Source organism: Lycium barbarum, chromosome 1 (genome assembly GCF_019175385.1).
Source record: "Lycium barbarum isolate Lr01 chromosome 1, ASM1917538v2, whole genome shotgun sequence".
Classification (NCBI taxonomy): Eukaryota; Viridiplantae; Streptophyta; class Magnoliopsida; order Solanales; family Solanaceae; genus Lycium; species Lycium barbarum.
Genome location: NC_083337.1, coordinates 162,902,384 through 162,921,495, shown reverse-complemented (window position 1 = coordinate 162,921,495; position 19,112 = coordinate 162,902,384). Strand labels below are relative to the sequence as shown.

At 35.4% G+C, this 19,112-nt stretch overlaps 2 protein-coding genes across 2 annotated transcripts; one reads left to right on the top strand and one right to left on the bottom strand.

Moving 5' to 3' along the window:
• Window positions 1–444: 444 nt before the first annotated feature.
• On the bottom strand, window positions 445–2,842 carry LOC132603575 (large ribosomal subunit protein eL30). Its single transcript, XM_060316705.1, has 5 exons — window positions 2,683–2,842; window positions 2,490–2,595; window positions 1,664–1,765; window positions 792–860; window positions 445–699 (listed from the first exon to the last, which is right to left on the bottom strand). Exons 1-5 carry the CDS (start codon window positions 2,701–2,703, stop codon window positions 659–661), a joined length of 339 nt encoding a protein of 112 aa, XP_060172688.1. The 5' UTR covers window positions 2,704–2,842; the 3' UTR covers window positions 445–658.
• Window positions 2,843–10,716: 7,874 nt separating this feature from the next.
• Window positions 10,717–18,947, top strand: LOC132603565 (uncharacterized). The gene is made up of 16 exons (XM_060316699.1): window positions 10,717–10,873; window positions 11,078–11,225; window positions 11,393–11,477; window positions 11,720–11,852; window positions 11,938–12,022; window positions 12,917–13,003; window positions 13,117–13,212; window positions 13,438–13,892; window positions 14,746–14,827; window positions 14,915–15,091; window positions 15,166–15,219; window positions 15,514–15,606; window positions 15,680–15,745; window positions 16,597–16,643; window positions 17,105–17,791; window positions 18,298–18,947. Exons 2-16 carry the CDS (start codon window positions 11,109–11,111, stop codon window positions 18,680–18,682), a joined length of 2,649 nt encoding a protein of 882 aa, XP_060172682.1. The 5' UTR covers window positions 10,717–10,873; window positions 11,078–11,108; the 3' UTR covers window positions 18,683–18,947.
• The last annotated feature ends 165 nt before the right edge of the window (window positions 18,948–19,112 follow it).

The following is a 19,112-nucleotide window of genomic DNA, read 5'->3' as shown; positions in this document are numbered from 1 at the left end:
TGGTAATATTTGATAATACCGTGGCAACTGCTAAAAATAATTGATAGTGTTACTATTGCCTTCTCCCTTCTAAATGATGCTTTCCCCTTTAAAATGTGTCATATAAGTGGTGTCTTTACATTTGAACAATATTTCATCATCTAAAGTCTAAACTCCCAACACTCCCATAAAAGATCCCTGGATTGGGCCGTTTGGTTTTTTTCTGTTTTGATGACAAGGAACCCACAGCCGCTAAATAAAAGTAACATGATGGTGTAAAAATTCCTTATACTAACGGAGCATACAACTTAAACTCATCGTAATAACACAATGTAAAAGAATAGAAGAGCTGCAGTACTTAGGCTCAGAGGAATTTGCTAGGGAACTAACTTGGTTGGAAGAAGAATTGCAGTACTAGGCTCAGAAATTTGACAGTAAAGCATGCAGAACTAAAGCACCAAAGCATAGTTAATTGGAGTAGATTTAAAACTCCAGCCAAAAAATTTGATGTCATTCAGATTCCAAATACCATCAAAACTATCTTGCACATCACCAAATGAGTAGCAAAACTCATCTACACTAGATATTTCTCTAAATAAGAAAAATTTGCAAATTGAAACACCGCAGTAAAATTGAGCTGTATCCATTAGCAGAACAATCTGGAACATCAGCTGCTATCTCACTGGTCACCAGGCATACTCTTTATGATATCCGAATCACCTGAGTTGGAGAAACAGAAGCTACGTCAAACATCAAAACTAAAATCCACATTCAACCAACCAATAATAGAGCAAGTGAATGCATAAGCATACCTGGATCAATGATGCTGAGGCAACAGACTCTGTAGTACTTACCACATGCAGTCCCCAAATCTACGTTGTCTGGAATAAGAGGGAGATATTTAGTACAAGAACCACAAATTCACAATAAACAATAAACAATATACCAATCTGAAGAACTTGATAGCAGATATAGAGCGACCACAAGACAAGAGCTGGGGTAGCTAAAGTATCCAAGGACTTGCAAAGAGCAATTTGCTAAGAATGTTTCACAAATAAACACGATTTTATACTGAGTGTCAGACCTCAGCCCTACGTGAAACCTAGATACAAACTCACTTTCTCTTCTTGGGACTGATAGTATATCAAGCAACAAGGTTAATACACAATACATGTGAGACGAGAGAAGTGACCAAAGAAAACACAGATATTCACATGCTTAAAGAAGATCCACACTCCACTATCTATTTTGATTTATGGATCGGACCATTAGATTTGTTAGTCAATTTGTTTTAGAATGCATTTGTTAGTCAATATTATTACCCAACAAACTCACATATACCCATCTCATCTAGCAATGTTTATTTTTTGTTGCAGTGTATCTTCTTACTGCTCATTCTCAGAAACAATACCACTCAATCAATCCAAATTGTAATGTTATAGACCTTTGGGGGGCCAACCACTGATGGAGATATGAGTTGAAACGTAAGATAGAGTTGACATTTTTTTAAATGGAATGACATTCTAAATATTTTAGAAACTGGCAACTTAAATGACATTCTAATTATCATGGAAACATACAAACAGGAAGTACATTACTTCATAGCACCCACACACAGCAAGGAGACATTATAGGCATATAATAGCATTTAGATATCAAAGGGCACGTGGACAAGAAAACGCACTTCCATTGTAGTGGTGGACTCCAACCTTTGCCAACATAGCATAGTACTCAATCTCAGACTTCCTGAGGGGAGGGCAGTTGTTGGCAATGATGATTAGTTTGCCTGCAATAAATATACAACCCAGGTTACACCACAAGTAAGATAACTCCATCTCTAACAGTTGAAAGTCATGACTAGTAAGCTACGATCCTCTACCTATAAATTCAATGCAAATTTTCTCCGAAACAAATCACTAAAATCATATGCATTGGCCTTCTTCTGAATCAAAATCTTTCGTCAACCTAGTTATCTTGGATTCCCTATATTTCTTAATCTTACTTCCTCTTTCTCCTCCCAAGGTAGGGGGTGAGGTCTGCGTACACTCTACCCTCCCCCATACCCACGTGTGGGACTATACTGGGTACGTTGTTGTTCTTACTTACTCTTTCAAGTTCCCGAAAATCAAAGAAACAATAAGCATGCATCGACAGAATCGGAGAAATGATTCTGTTAATCTTGTATCTATCCTGGCAGAACAGTGTTGGACTTCTCCTTAAACATATAACTAGTAGTATCTCTATCAAATTGAAAAAAAAAAATGCTACAAGATGTGTCCTCGCATTTCTAATCAGCCATTCTTTTTTCACCAATGTAATTTGATCATCGACCAAAATGTATTTATTACTAATCTACTTGCACACAAAAAAAATAGCTTCAAGGATGGCACAATTTACAGCTAAAGATTATCCATTTTTTTTTAAATCCCAGCACAATAATTGGCGATGCGCATTAAAAGGTATAACAATAAGAGCAATAGATATAGAGAGAGTTAATTGAGTGAGAGTACCTTTGGAGCTCCTAAGGGTCTTGAGAACAGTTTTGTAACCCAAAGTGTATTTGCCGCTCTTCATTACGAGAGCCAGCCTGTTGTTAATGCTCTCATGAGTCTTCTTCTGCAATTATTATCACATTTAAACACTAACCATTCTTAAATTACACAATATGTACGGATAGATACAGATAAACAGAGAGATACTTACGGTTTTCTTTGCGGCAACCATGGTGGGGGAATGAAAATTGGAAGAGGCAAGTGCGTCGACGGCGTTAATGGAGGGAGTTTTCTTGTATATGTTGTACACTACAAAACTGGTGAATTACCCTAGGGTTTTGGAAGAACGAAGTATCATGGGCCTATAGTTTTAAGGCTCGTTACTGATCTTTTTGGGGTTTAAAATAGGGCCCAAGTTTAAGATTTTCCTGTTCATAGCCCAGTAGATTAGTCTTCTGATCTTATCAAGAGGGGAAATTTGCACAAATGGGACCATTTGAGGTTGTAATTTAAATTTTCTTAAGAAATTAATACAAAAAATAACTTCAGTGCTAGAAGAATGAAAATTATATTTCTACAAGTTATGTCGCATGGGGTATAATTTGTATATAATTTTCATTCTACCTACCCTATTAAATTGTTCATAAATCTTGTTGGATTGCTAAATCTTGCTTTGTTCACAAGTTATGTCGAGCAAAGCATAACTTTTCAATCTTAACATTAAAATGTTCACGAATCTTATGGAATTGGAAATTCTTGTTTTGTTCATTATTTATGTTAGTTGTGTCATGACTTTAATACATTTTCACTCTATGCATTTTATTAAATTGTTCATAAATCTTGTTTGATCAACAAAATTTGCTCGTTTTGGTGGTAATCAAAACATTTTGAGCTCTCAACTCCCTTTATAATCCTTCATTATCTTATGGGATAAAGTTTTTTTGAGTTTCTCCATAGCTTGCAATTGTGATAAATTCATAAATCTTGCACTCTATTCGTTCCAGTGACATTTTTGAATGAGCATGAAGTTTAAGAAAAAAATGAAGATTTTTAACTTTTGAGATCTAAAACAAGTCTTAAACCTCATTTGTTTGCACTTGATGAATGTCTTAATCCTAATCATTCAGATCTAAAATTAAGTTTGTTTGTTTCTTTTAGGTTTGAATCTTAATCATTTAGATTATAATTATAAAATGCATTTATTTATTCTATTTTAATTTTATAACTACCTAATGTATTTGTATAGAGCTAAATAATTAAGATATATTAAAAAGTATTAATATAATTAAGATGTATATTCAAGAAATTCTGTAAATATGACGGTTCACCACTACTCCATCCACTTTTACGCTGACCGTTGCCGCCATCCATCATTATCAACTACCACGACCCACTGCTCACAACCACTATCATCAACCATAACCATCACCCTCACCAATAACCACGGCCAGTCTTCATCGCCATTATCCACCATCTACGATCATCACCATCAACCACCGTTATAATCATCAATCACTGTCGACAGTCACCGCTAAATATCACACGCCAACAATAGTCATCATCAATAATCATTATCATCCCCGTAATTATTAGTTGATACCACCAACTACCACGATCAACAGCCGTTGTTGGTCACTACTGACAATCGCCATTATTGTAACACTCCGTAAATTCAGGCTAGGTGTGAATATGTTAAATGGGAATTAATGTGACATTTTAGCCATATGAAGTCCCATCGTAAAGGTGGCAACCGGTTCGTTATAACCGGTAACCGGACCGGTTAAACCGGAACAGGTATAACCGGTTCCGGTTAACCTGTATTAGTTTACCGGTTCGGTTCCAATATTTTGGAAATCGGAACCGGTTTAACCGGTGAAAAAAAAAAAGAGTCGTTGGGCCGTTGTTAATGGACCGTTGGCAACGGTCCATTTGTAAAATGGTCGTTGCCAAACGGTCATTTTCTTAATTTTTGGCCCCCATTTTTTTTTTTTAACACTTTAACCCATCCCCACCCCTATATAAACCCTTCTTCATTTTCATTTTAATTCACATCAATTCACTCTTCTTCATCTTTCTCTCAAATCTTAATCTCTCAATTATAGTTACTTTGCAATAATTAGCCACAAAGTCTTATTATAGTTTCAACTTTCAATTATTAATTTTGCAATTATAATATTGTTGGTGGAGTTGGTGATTTTGCAACAATCCTAAGTAGCTTTGGTGGATTTGCAATTCTAGCCGCCTTCACTTTGTTGGAAATTAATCCGGCAATTTGGTACCTTCGTTCCAACTCTATCTTTAATTTTCGCAATTTAATTCTAGCAATTTATTTTTCGCAATTTAATTTGTTGTAATTTATTTTCTTTTGATTTATTTGATTGTGATTTAAATTAATTTTATTTAATAATGTCAAAGAGATTAAGACGTGGTGTCGGTAGTAGTAGTCGTACTGTTAGGGGTGCGCTTAATGAGGAAACATTTGTGGAAGAAACACCTAATTTAGGTATTGATGTTGGTGGAAATAATCCACTTTTAGGTCATGAGGCAATGCGACAACATTTGACCGACACTTTTAATGAAGACTTAGATGATGATGATGAAACACAACCCCCCGAAAATCCCATTGGAGATACATGTCCTGCACAATCACATACACAAGACAAACCGCCTAGAACTCGTAAGCCAACAGCTAAAGTTTGGAAATTTATGACTAAGAATAGGGAAAACCAATCAGCTACATGTAATATATGTGGACAAGTATTTAGTTTTAAGCAAGGAACTGGTAAGGATGGTGGAACGGGTACACTAAATGCTCATATGAGAACCAAACATATGGATATTTGGGGAGAGCAAACAGGTTCAAATGTGTGTGTGGGGGGGGGGGGGGGGGGATTCAAATGACGATAGACCCAAGAACCGGTAGAAATTTTAAGTATGACAAGAAAAAAGAACGCGTAGAAATAGCTAAAATGATAGCTTATGATTGTTTACCATCTTCCTTTCCCTCGGGTTTAGGGTTTGTTACTTACATTCAACGTTGTTATAACCCGTTATTTGAGGGTATTCCTAGAAGTACTTGTAGAGCCGATGTTATAGATTTGTTTAAAAAATATAGATTTTATTTGCGCCATGTATTTAATTCTTTAAATTGTAATGTTTGTCTTATCGCTGATTTGGGTCTTAGTATTAACCATTTAGATTTTTTTGCTATTACATGTCATTGGGTTGATGACAACTGGGTTATGCAAAAAAGACTTATAGCTTTTTTATACGACGAAGGAAAAGGTCGTCACGATGGAAAATTTTTAGCCGATTCAATGTCTACTATAATGAGATTTTTTAACATTTATAGAAAAACACTTTGTATTGCTTTAGATAATACTTCTAATAATACAAAGGCAATTGGTCTCTTAAAAAGAGAAATAAACCCTCCTCTAACAAATATTTTTCATGTAAGATGTAGTTGTCACATTTTAAATTTAATTGTTAAAGATGGTCTTGAGCATTTTGATGATTCTGTTCAAAAAGTTAGAAATGCCGTTGCGTTTCTTTTTTGTAATGCTAATAGGGGAAGAATTAGAGATTTTAAGAATGCTTGTGTGGAAAATAACCTTAGACCTAGGAAAATTCAAGTAGAAATTGAGACTAGGTGGAACTACACTTACATTATGCTACAACAAGCATATGAGTATAGGATTCCCATACAACAAGTTCACAACAAATATAATATTGATAGTGAGGATTGGTTAACTTTTAGGCATTGGGAAGATGTTAAAGAATGTATTGAACTCTTAGAAATTTTTTATAATGCAACTCTTGCTTTTTCTAGACAATTCTATCCCACGGTAACCGGAATTTTAGCCTACTTAGCGGAAATAGCTAGAGTTTTACAAGAGTATAAATATAAACCCGATTATCAAGTGGCTATTTTTGAAATGATAATCAAATTTAAGAAGTATTTTTTTCCCATCCCAACTTTATTTATATTGGGTTCCCTTTTAAATCCTTGTTTAAAAGTGTCTTATACTAAAAATTTGGTTAGTCAAATTTATACATTTTTAGAAATTGAAGAGGGAGTTCAACCATCTTTAGCTGAAGCCGATCTCGCTATTGATGATGAGTTTAGAAGAGTTTTTACTCATTATTCTAGTTTGGAAGAACGTGCTACACCCGTTGCTCCACGCCCTACTACTTCTCAGAGTAGCAAAAAGGGCTTGTCGGGTTTAAAAGTTTTACATTCACAGGCAACTTCTTTTTCTACTGCAAACTTTGATGAATTTAACTTTTATTTGATGCAGCCAAATGTGGATATCAGCCAACTGGCTGAGGTGGACGTCTTAGCATGGTGGAAGAAGTACAAGGCAAGCTATCCGGTACTTTCAAGAATGGCTCGAGATATCCTTACGGTTCAAGTATCAACCGTGGCTTCGGAGAGCGCATTTAGCCAAGGAAGACAGCAAATTGGAGACCATAGACATTCATTATCCGGCTTTAGCTTGCAAGTACTAGTGTGCATTCGAGATTGGATTAGATCGGAGCGACGCAACCAAAACTCATAAGTGGAGGAAGGCGAAGAGGAAGAAATCGAAGATTTGATAGCTAGTGGACCGGACCAAATGGAAGACTTTGAAGATATTTCCATGACCGAATATGATGTGGGGGAAATTAACGAAATGGTTCAAAATTGGTGATTTTATTATTCTACTATTTTTGTACAACTCATGTATTATTTGCAAGTTAAAAAAAAATACAACTTGCAAATAAATGTTATCCAAGAATGAATAAAATATATAGCTCATTGAGCTTTCTTCTATTTACTTGTGTTCATATTTTTACTTTTATTAAGTTAGGAATATACCTAAAATATACTAAGAATATACTTATAAGTATATTAAGTTATATAGTATACTTAAACATATATAAGTATATATAGTATATATAGAAAAAATAGTATATATAGTATATAAGTAAGTATATATAGTATATAGTACATATATATAAGTATATATAGTATATATAGTATATATATTAAGTTATACACATATATAAGTATATATAGTATATATTATATATAAATATATATAGTATATATATTAAGTATATATACTTATATAGTATATATAGTATATATGTATATATAGTATATATATTAAGTTATACATATATTTAGTATATATATGTAAGTTATATATATATATGTATACGAAAAACACTATTCTGTATTGCTGACTTGCTGTTAGGCTGTTAGTCAGTAAATATTTAAACTTTAATTATAAAGTTGTATAACATATGTAAATATACCTACAATATACTAATAAATACTAATATATATATATATATATATATATATATATATATATATATATATATATATATATATATATATATAATACAAAAACAAAACAAAAAAAAGATTTTAACTACTCCAAACCGGGCCGGTTCCGGTTTGGAGTTTAAAACCGGTTAACCGGAACCGGCCGGTTCCTTAACCGGTTACCGGTCCGGTTCCGGTTCGAACCGGTTAACAGCTTTATCCCATCGGGATGAACTTGGATGGAAATAGTGGTTTTGAAATCAAGGCGAATAGTGAAGTGCATAAGATTTGATAGAATCGACTAAGTTATGATAGATCTGCATTCAAGCCTAGTTTCGTGAACATCTGTTGGGAATTGGAGAAAACTTAAAACATGAAAGTTGTAGCCCTTTGAAATACCTTTCCATCCTTATAAGGTGCAGCTCAAACAAATCTTTGTACAAAAAGTTATGCCCATTTCACTGAACGTTGCTTGCAAAGTCGAAAAACGTAAAATTTTCCTAAATATGAAATGGACTAGGATCTCACTGAGCTAAGCTCAAAGCGAGACAGGGTCATGCCATAAACCTCGCTCAGCGAGGTAAGAGGTCCAAAAGTGAAAAAATCATTAAAAAATTCTAAGTACATTTTGGACCGGTAAGCTTGCTCAGCTAAGCTCAAAGCGAGGTAGGACCTCGCTAAGCGAAGCCCATAGAGAGGTCACACCTCGCTTTGTAGCTCGCTCAGCGAGCTAGGAAGTCCAGAAGTCCCGTCCTATAAATTCAACACTTAACTCAAAATTTCATTTATAAAATATTCCAACTCGTAGAAAATCCTTGAAGAACGATTTTTCTCTCCTCTCAACCTCCCACATCAAGGTGAGAATATCTCTACGATTCCTAATCAATCCTAGCACTAAATACATGATTCTTAAACAAAAACATAGGACTAGCAAGTAATCCTTCTCCAACGGTTCAAAGTTAGGGTTTGGGTGTTCTTCGTCAGAGAAGAAAGATAATTCGTTGGGTTGGAGCGTTTACAGGTATGCAAGGCTTCTATCCACGCGTGAGAACATCATTGTTCTTATCCACACCACGTTCAATCTATAAAATCACGTTTTGCTTTAGAATCAAGGGTTTTACACTAGTTCATGATAACCCTAGGAATACGCGTATCTATACACCGTGCTTAATTTACGGCTTCATTAATTTTATTCATGGCACATCATTACGATTGTCATGAACCTATTCGTAATCCATGAATACCCATACTTTGAATCCCATGGGTTCTCAATTGCAAGTCATGGACCAATATTACTCTACTCTATGAGTCACGTATGTTTTCATGTTTCATACAAGTTATGTTATGTATCTATATACATATTAGATTATGTTGACAAACCATGTTTACGAACCATCTTTGCAAGTTATGTTACAAGCAGTGCTCACAAGTTATGTTTTACAAACCATGGATTTAGATGCCACCTATATTCATGCTCATGTTTTTGGGAGTTGCACAGATTATCGAGAAGGCTCAGATAGCCTGAAACTACGCATGCCAGCGTTAGGATAAAGGTCGCTCAGCCCAGTTAAGACGACACCTTCATGTTTCTAATTATGGGATATTTTATAGATCCATTCATGTCATGTTCACGTCTTATACCCCGACAAGGTGCGAGATGACTTAGCTGATTGGGCAAAGATCTGACGCTATGTGCTCACATGGTGGTTACATGTCGATTATACTAATGCTCTCTCACTTAAAATATTTTACTCATGTTACATATATATATTCATGTCAGAAATTACTCATGCCCATGTTCAACTTATAGTTTAATCTCAGTTCCTATTATTTCACGTGTCATGTTTATTTATTCAGTTGCTTGACATACTAGTACAATTCAAATGTACTGACATCCTTTTTGCCCGAGGCCTGCATTTCACGATGCAGGCATTGATTTACAGGACGACTAATCTGTTTGTTAGGACTTCACACGTATCAGCTATTGGTGAGCCTCATTTCATTCGGGATGTTATCCTTATTTTACTTTCATGTTATGTCATGCAGTAGAGGTATGCTCTTGTCCAGGTGAACAATTTAGTATTCAGATTCATGTTAGAGGTTTCATAGACTAGTTTAGCATACCATGTCAGATACTCAGTGGTGGTTAGCCTTTTTCGGCTACATATTCGTGATGTTCCGCACTTTATGTTTTAAAAGTATTTTCAGTATTATTATGATATCACATACTTTATTCATACTTTTTTCATGTTTTAACTTATATTCCGCGTCAGTGCATGTCCCATATTGATTGAGCAAGCTATGTGGTTCGCCCGGTCACATGTAGTAAGACACCGAGTGCCGTGTTACGTCTAGGCCATGGTTTAGGGCGTGACAATTATAAATAATTACTAGTTACTACCACAACTATCACCATCACCCAACATAGTCCTAATTGACGCCCACAACCATCACGACTAGCCGTCATCATCACCAACTGCCATATAGTTTTTTTAAAAGTATCCAATTGATATAGTATTAGATTAACTTTGCATTTTATTTTAATTTTATATTTATTACTGTAGTTCTTAAATAAAAATTTAATTTTATATGTTCAAATAATAAGAAAATAAATTGTTTAGTTATTTGATATTTAGATCTTAATACAACATCTTGATATTGAGACGTGTATTAGGTTCAAACATTCAAATCTCAATGCCCATCTTAATATTTAGATGTGGATTAAATTTAGATATTTTAATCTTAATAAAAATAAATTAAATCTTAGACATCCATGGATGTAATAAATCATTTCATTAAAATTGTCAAATTATTTTTAAGTATAAAACATGTCTCTTTTTTGAGACAGGCCAAAAAAGAAAAAACCGGCAAGAGTGTGTTTAATATGGATTTGACCCGAATAGAACTCGTTTTCTAACCCGTTTATGATGACCAAATTCTATTTAACCGTCCCAATTTAATTGTTTGCCACCAAAATAAGAAAGAAACAAATAAACCCCTAGAACCCCAATTGACACCAAAGAAGCTCTCTAAATTATCAAAAAAGACGCCATCCGAGCATGTAATTTTATTGTCAAATCAATTCTAGGTCATTGATTCAAACCCCCTTTATCCGGTTCTAGCATTAATGATTTTATTTGTTGTGATTCTCTGTCCAATTTTCAATTTTTTTAATATACAAGAATTGTTTTTTGTTATGCTGTAGAGGGAAATTTGTCATTAAAGTTGATTACTGTACTGTTTAGTATATGCATTTGATGTGTTTCCTTAAAATTGTTGACATGTTTCTCAGGATTCACAATTTTGGTCCGATAAATACAACAATGTCTTCTAGTTTTCAAGCTTCTATACTGGTGGTTTCCCCATCTTACCCCAATTCTATTGCTTGGTCAGAGGAGAATTTGGTGGCAGTGGCTTGTGGTCATATTGTTACCATATTGGTAACTTTCAATTTCACATTGACAATTGATTCCCTTGTGTCTTTCTTGTAATAATATTGTAAAAGTTTGTATCTTTGGTTATTTAACAAGGTTTCAATTTAGCATTATTTATTAGGTATTGAATCAGCACACGTGCTAGTGATAAAAAAAACTTGTCTTTCTTTCAGAATCCAGCTAAACCATTTGGAGCACGAGGTCTCATTACTATCCCTCCTGGCAAACCTTTTCCGATTGGGTTGATTGATAAAAAAGGTAATGTTATGTGTCTCGTATAATTAATTTTTGGTGCAAGAATGATATCCTTGTTAGTATAAGTGATGTCGTCTATGGAGGACCATATTTTTTATAGGTTCCTTGCTTTACTGCCACTTGGGTATCGGGAAATTACCCATATCAGTAAAACTTTTACCTTATTAAAAAAGGTTCCGTGAATTAGTTGGACAACTGTATATATGTTCCAAATATGCCTGAATTTCTACTTGGAATCTTCACAGATTTACTTTCTGGCTGTATGTTACATATTGCATTATCTCGAGACTCATCTGCTCAAGAAAAACAATATCGAGAAAACCGGCCATGTGTTCGGTCAATATCCTGGTCACCTATTGGATTTGCTCCAAATTCCGGGTATGATCAACTGGAGCATATCAGTTTAATGATCTTTGGCGTTTCTCAACTCTAATGTGAATAACAATGTTATTGCTTGGTGTAGTTGTTTGCTTGCGGTCTGCACTACTGAAGGACATGTAAGGCTTTACCGGATGCCATATCGTGAGTTTTCAGCAGAATGGGTAGAGGTATGAACCAAACAAGTATGTGGAATAGCATATTCATAGCTTCTTGCTACTCTACTTGTTTTTGTTTGTTGTAGTGTCTCAAATGTATAGACAAGAAAGCCGTTTGATTCAACTACATCAACCTACAAGGAAAGAACCACAATTGGTGATATGGAAGAGTAAATAATTCTTTGAGTTCATTCGCCGGATCATGAGTGAATAGAAAATGTTCAACACATGACTAGATTGATGTTGCGAAGAACTATAGAATTCTCTTGTTTCATTTTGATCTAATTTTTGCTTTTTTGGGCATCATTTCCATGGCTTTTCAAACTTAAAGCACCAAGTCCCATTGGAAATGCAAGGGAGATAAAGCTTACATACTAAATGGAATCTATCTCGAAGAAGATCACCTAACACTCCATAGATCTGATGGTGTACTCTTTAGACTCTTAGTTTCACTTAGTGCTATGTTTCAACCTGCCTTCCACCGGATATACAAGACCTTAGAGCTGCCTAACCAGCAAGTCATCTTTGCATGGTTGAAGAATGGGCTACTTCCTCACAGATTGAGGACTTTAATTACCCAGAAATATTCTTTTGAAACAAAATATATTACTACCTCATCAAATGCCCCAAAGCATTCAATAAATCTTTTGCTTTAGTTCATGACTTTGGTTTTCAATATTGTATTCCTGATCGATTCGCCTTCCAGATCTCTTTTCACTTTGGTGTGAATAACGATCTCCAAATTGTATCTAGAAGTTCAGTTTTAGAATTTTAGAGTCCTTAGTGATCAAACCACGTGGTTATCTTGAACAAGTTCCAATCGCATTCTCCTGTTTCTTCATAATAATCTTCTGTCTTTTATCCTTCTAGTTTTTGTCCATTGATCTAATTATCAAACTTCAACAGGTCATGGATATATCAAGCATGCTGTATAGCTATCTCACAACTACTAATTTTCAGGCAGCAAGCTTTAGTGCCTCAGAAGTTGCTGATGTAAGTTAAAATCACTGCTTACTCCATTAGGTGGATTTATTCTTTTCACATGATACAGTGCCTTTTCTCTGTATATTCAGCTTATTTGATTTCACTAATTTCTGTTCTAACAGCCTAGTCAAGCTTGCTTTGATGAGGGAGATGATGATGATCTGCCAATCTCTGTCATGAGAAAGGAACTTAAGCGTCGGAGACTGAACTCATTGACCGTACTTGCTGATCTCTTTGGTTCCTCCAAGTATTTTCACTATGCATGAATATTGTACTGTTACATGCTGTAATTACTTAGACTGCAAAGAATGTAGTCCTTGAAAACAAGTGAACATTTAAGAACTACCTTGGCTAAATGATTATTTAGTTATTTAGATGACGAAGTTCGCTTGTTACCAACTTCAACGCGAGCTTTTCTTGTGATGCGATTACTTTCTTGTTAGGTGATGGAGGTCAAAGCTTGCAGTCAGAAAGAGAAAAATACTTTTAGTGCTCCTCGCTCAAAAACAAGATTTTATAAGAAAGTAGTTGGAGATGACAGTCAATCACTAATCACAGGCGAAGAATATGCCTCTCGCTGTGCGATGCTGTCTTCACTCATTGTTGCGTGGTCACCCTGTCTGCCAGAGACATCTGGATGTGGTATATCTACTACTAATGGCTTGACCAGTGGCTGTTCTGTACTTGCCGTTGGAGGGAAGTCCGGCGTACTATCATTGTGGAGAATTCATAAACCAGAAGGCTACACTATTATGAACAGCCCTGACTCAAATAAAGCACTGCTTGTTGGACTTCTCAATGCACATGATAGTTGGATCACAACAATCAGTTGGGGGTTGTTCATATCTGATGCTTCAGATCCTTTGCTTTTATTGGCTACTGGATGTTCTGATGGGAGGTATGTAGTTGTGCTGATATTATTGAATAATCATAGCAAAATAGCAGTGTTTGTGTGCAGTATACTTCAAATTATACTGCCCTGCCATGAAACTAAAAAGAAGTTAACCGAAAAAGGAGTTGTTAGCATGCTGACTCCACTCTTTTTCACCTGATTGTCTGGAGACTCCTCTGCTTTGTTTTTTCCTCCTTAATATAAATCTTATCCCTCAATAAAAAAATCAAGACAAGGAATTCCAAAATAGTTTAGAGCACTTAGCTTCTAGATGAAGGAATGAGATTGTTTTATAATTGCCAATGAGGACAGAATAAAGTAAAATCAAGTGGTAAATTAAGAGGGGAAGAACATTTGAATGACAGCCTTAAATAAGAAATACGTGTTAGTGACCATCCTATTATAGTAAAGCTAAAGAACGTTATTAATTGTTAACGTGTAATTGGCAATAAGGAAGAACTGAAGTAATCAATAGGTAAAGCAAGAGGCAAAGAACAGTTTGGCCAAAGTTTTCAGGAAGAGATATGTGTTAGTGCCATCCTATGTTATAAAGCTAAACTGCCTTGTTATTCAGGAAGAATTAAGTGATCAAATGGTAATAGAACAGTAGAATGGGAACTTTCAAGGATAGAAATTTTAGTAAACATCCTGGATCAAACTGATGCTAAACAATTGGAAGCTTTCAAGGATAGAAGTGTTAGTCAACATCCTGAATCAAACTGATGCTAAACAAACATACTAATTGCAGAAGACGCCTATACATGTAAAATGTTGACGTCAATTAGTGCAACGGCCTGCAATATATTACCTTTTTGCACGAGTTGATAGCTTCAACAATTTATTCTTCTTCATTTTGTAGTGTGAAGATCTGGCAGGCGTGTTGCAGAAGACTAGTTGAATCATCAGAACTTAGTGATTCACCCTTTTCTCTATTGAAGGAGGTCTCCTTTTTACGTACTGATCTTTCTTTAGTTATTCTTTTTTCACTTTTTAGTCTCATTATCTGTTTCTTATTGTCTCCTAAACAGGTAAAAGCTGCCGACTTTGCAATGGCCTCTGTGGTTTCCCTCATTGTGTCTGGGCAGTCACCTAATAAAATGCTTTTAGCCATTGGCAAGGGATCTGGATCAATTGAAATGTGGACTTGTGACATTCCTGCTCGTAGATTTGAGAAAGTTGGCTCCTGTGATGCTCATAACCATGTTGTGAGTTCTTGTTGATAATAAAATCCTTACCTCTTTATCATCTGGAGATATTAACTTGTGTTGACGTGTTCTAGGTTACAGGTCTAGCTTGGGCTTTTGATGGACGTTGCCTATACAGCTGCAGCCAGGTAAGCTACTTTGTTATTTGGTGTTTCGACTCGGACTATTTTATGTCTGTTTTGTGATTTTCGGCATAAATATTTAACCACAATGTTACCATTCTCTGAGTGGTGTTATCAACATAATGTAAATGTAGAGCACTCTATGGCTGTCTCTGTCACTATGATGGCTGTAAAAGTAATGTAGCATCCAAGGATTTTCCAAATTCCGTCCCCCAAATCCCTAAGTGACATATAGATGGAAATTATGCATTTTGAGCATAATTTAACGGTAGAAAAACTTTTTATCTGAATATTTTGCAGGACGACTCAACCCGCTGTTGGATTTTACATGAAAATTCCCTGTGTGAAGTACCTATCCCTTCCAATACTCCTGGTGTGAAAGGCTCTGCTGATGTACGCACATGTATCTTGGTTTCATGCATCTCTATCACATGCTGTTTCATTTAAAATGATTTTTTTTTTGCAGGTGCCAGATGCATTTTGTTCTTGCTTTGGTCTAGCTGTATCTCCGGGAAATCTGGTGATGGCTGTGGTAATGCATCATCCGTTCAGTCTTTATTTTGATAATATACAAGTGTGGTTTGTCTGCATATTAATTTGTAATTTGCAATGAACATAATAAACATCTATCTCCTGATTCTGCAAAAGATTTTGAAGTGCAAAGATATGTACTAATAGTCTAATACACCAATAAGACCAAATATGATGTATTTCCTGATTTGAAAGAAGTAAATGTCTAATTTAGGGTTGATTCACAAAGTACTCTGTTTTGTTTTCTAACTTTTCTTCCAGTCATCCCAAGCCTAAGATGTTTAACCTTTAATTTCCTTCCAAGTAGTGAAGGGACGACCCTTCTTTAAATGTTGTGTTCTTCTTTCTCATATATGAAAGTAATCAAAAGGTAGAGATGAATCTTTCGTATTCCATTTGATAGATTTTGCTTTTCCTCCCCTGCCTGCACAGGATAACTTGACAGCTCTATCCGCTAATAGTTGCATCTCAGCTGTGTATTAATCTAGTAAAATCACATTGAATATATTACAGGAAACTCTCCCACAAAAGCTCATCAGATAGATAATTTTTGCCAGCACCTTAGGTGTTACCATCTTGGTATTTGTTTTCAGAACAGAACGCGACTAAGTTTCTTACTAAGCCTTGATAACATAGGTTTCAGCAGTTAAATCCAACTAGAACCTCCCTCCTGAATCCATCAAACGCCCTTTATAAGATTTACTTTTCTTTCTTTACAAGCTTCTTGCATTATAAACAGATCATCAGGTAAAGATCCTTCTTGAATAATGGAAATTGTTGAATTGACATGTTTTCTCTTTTATGTTCTGTTTTAATACTTCTATACCAACAAAAGTTATACACACCGTGCAGGTAAGCGGTTTTGCTACCGAGCTACTAAATCAAATGTATGAGGCAAGGTATTCTATTTCCCCTTTGTGGCTGTTTGTTGTTATGTATTTGTAGATGCCAACTTTCACCAGGATCTAGGTAGATATTTAACAGGCTACAGGTTTATCATGTACTAATAAAAACTCGTCCATGTTCTTCATAATACTTTTTACAAAAGAAGGGAAACTGCTGCTTTCCAATATGCATTTATCTATCTTTCAATTAAAAGTACATAAATCTATCTACATGAACAAAGGAAGGATGTCTATACTTGGAATTGTCATTGTGATAAATGACATTTCGTTGATTATCGACATATTGTCTTCTGTAAAGATAAGTCTTACATCTTTTACGGATTCATACACTAATAATCTGACACCTGCCCTGTCTAATCTATTTTGGGAAAACGAGATGATAGACTAGTAGCAGTGCTTTGGTGGGAAGGATAACTTTCTTGAGAAACTAACATCACTTTTCTCAAAACTTCCAGGGCTCTGAAAGCTGCAGTAGAATTTCTATGGATTGGAGGACAGCAACTGGAGATTTCCGCTACTGTTTGTCCAGATTTTGATGTCAAAGTTTTCCCGGATTTTCCTGAGAAAGAGCTAATTAGTTGGGAGAATAATATATTATGGTCATTAAATCAGCATGAACTTTTGGATAAACCACTGGTTGTTTGGGATGTTGTAGCAGCACTCTTGGCCTTTAAACAATCTATTCCGAAATATGTGAAACATATTGTACTTAAATGGTTGAAATCTTCTGTTGGAGTTTCTGCAAATTTGTCTGAACCAATTAAATGTCTATCAGAGATCTCCTCGCGTAAGTTGCAACTCCTCAACATCATCAGCAAGCTGGTAGTCTTGAAAAAGATGGAGACAGATAAAGTTGATGGGAAATCACAGTTTTTAGAGGTCTTTGGCGGTGCTGAAGATGAAAGATTGGATTGGACACAGCTTCATTCAAATAGTGAAATGGAACTGAGAGATAGGCTGGTTGGCTATAGCTTTACTGTCTTTCTTGATGTCGCCTCTGGTTCTGATGGAAAGGGTGGTAAACCTGGTTGCTGGCTCCCTATTGGAACAGCACAGATGGAGCAGTGGGTTGCAATTCGTCGTGAAGATATAAAGAATCATCTGAAACTTCTTGCAGACAAAGTACGAGCCGTTAAGAAGAGGTAGTCCCGCCACATGCCTGCCTTAATAACTTCTCTTACGCATGATCTATGCCATTTGCATTGTCTTTATATTGTCACATGCTGATGTTTCAGTTGTTTTATCAGCTATTTCTATTAAATTATCTTTTTAGTGTAAAATAGAATCAACATTTGTGATCTAAAAATGGTGCTTGTTTCCTCTAGATCTTAACCTGATACAAACATTGATTGGTTTTCAGGAATATAAAGGAATGGGTAAAAGAAAAATGCGTTTTTATCTTACTCATTGTTTGAATTCCATGTTAACCAGTTGATTAGGGTTTATCACATTGATGCAAACAAAACGTCTTCGTTCTTAATATGAAATTTTGAATTTTCACGTGTCAGTAATTGTTCTTTAGACCGATTGGCTATTCCGTATCTATTGATGATTAGTATTCAAGTTGATTTTGGCGTGATGAGACCGATACATGTAATATGTTGATGTGAAAATTGCTTATTCTCACTCGCTGTTTCTTATTTTGTAGTCGGCGTCCCTCCATTTGTGAATATGTAGAGGAGGAGGAATGTAGTTTCTGCTCAGCATCAGTTCCATTTAACTCTCCAGATTCTGCGGTCTGTCAGGGCTTGAAGTGCGATACTGGGGATGGTCCTAGACACAAACTATTTCGGTGTGCTGTTTCTATGCGTGTCTGCCCAATTGTTCCGATATGGCATTGCATGTGTTGTCAGAGATGGGCTTCAAAATTAGCCCCTTCACCCGTTTTCAAAATGCTTGGATATCCTTTAGATTTCAAGTCTCTGAGCAAGTCTACCACTGATGATGAACATCCAAAACCTTGGTGTCCCTTTTGTGGGATTCCGTTAAAGAGATTACTGCCAGAATTTCTACTCTCGCCATCCTTTGTATAGACTGAAACGAAATTTGAGTAAATAGGGACAAAAGGACTATTAAGTTACTAATGTTAGTCGATTTCATTAAAAAATCATTATTATGTTGGTCGAAAGTAACGACGTAGAGGGAATCACTACTTTGAAGCAATTGCTTAAATTATGATTTTGTCCTCAATAGTTTAGGTACTATGTTGTGTCCCTAATTTAAATGGTCTTAGATGGTGAAATTGGTTGCCATTATGTTGAATGATGTTATGAGATCAAGGCTTGCTTTACCTACAAATGCAATTCAGTTGATATTTTTAACAGTTTCCACAAAATATTGTATTGTGCTCAAACATATTGTTTTGTCCAAAGATAGCTTATAACTTTGACATAAATATTTATTGGCTAGTAAATCCATGCCTGAAAGTTATGCTGTACGTATATCATAAGTTAAACATTACAT

Coding starts and splice junctions, on each gene's coding strand:
- LOC132603575 (XM_060316705.1), bottom strand. CDS start 2,703: ATGGTTGCCGCAAAGAAAACC. Junction 2,596..2,682: donor TGGTTGCCGCAAAGAAAACC/GTAAGTATCTCT, acceptor TAATAATTGCAG/AAGAAGACTCATGAGAGCAT. Junction 861..1,663: donor AGTCCACCACTACAATGGAA/GTGCGTTTTCTT, acceptor CTCTTATTCCAG/ACAACGTAGATTTGGGGACT.
- LOC132603565 (XM_060316699.1), top strand. CDS start 11,109: ATGTCTTCTAGTTTTCAAGCTTCTATACTGGTGGTTTCCCCATCTTAC. Junction 13,893..14,745: donor ACTGGATGTTCTGATGGGAG/GTATGTAGTTGT, acceptor TTCATTTTGTAG/TGTGAAGATCTGGCAGGCGT. Junction 16,644..17,104: donor AATCAAATGTATGAGGCAAG/GTATTCTATTTC, acceptor CAAAACTTCCAG/GGCTCTGAAAGCTGCAGTAG.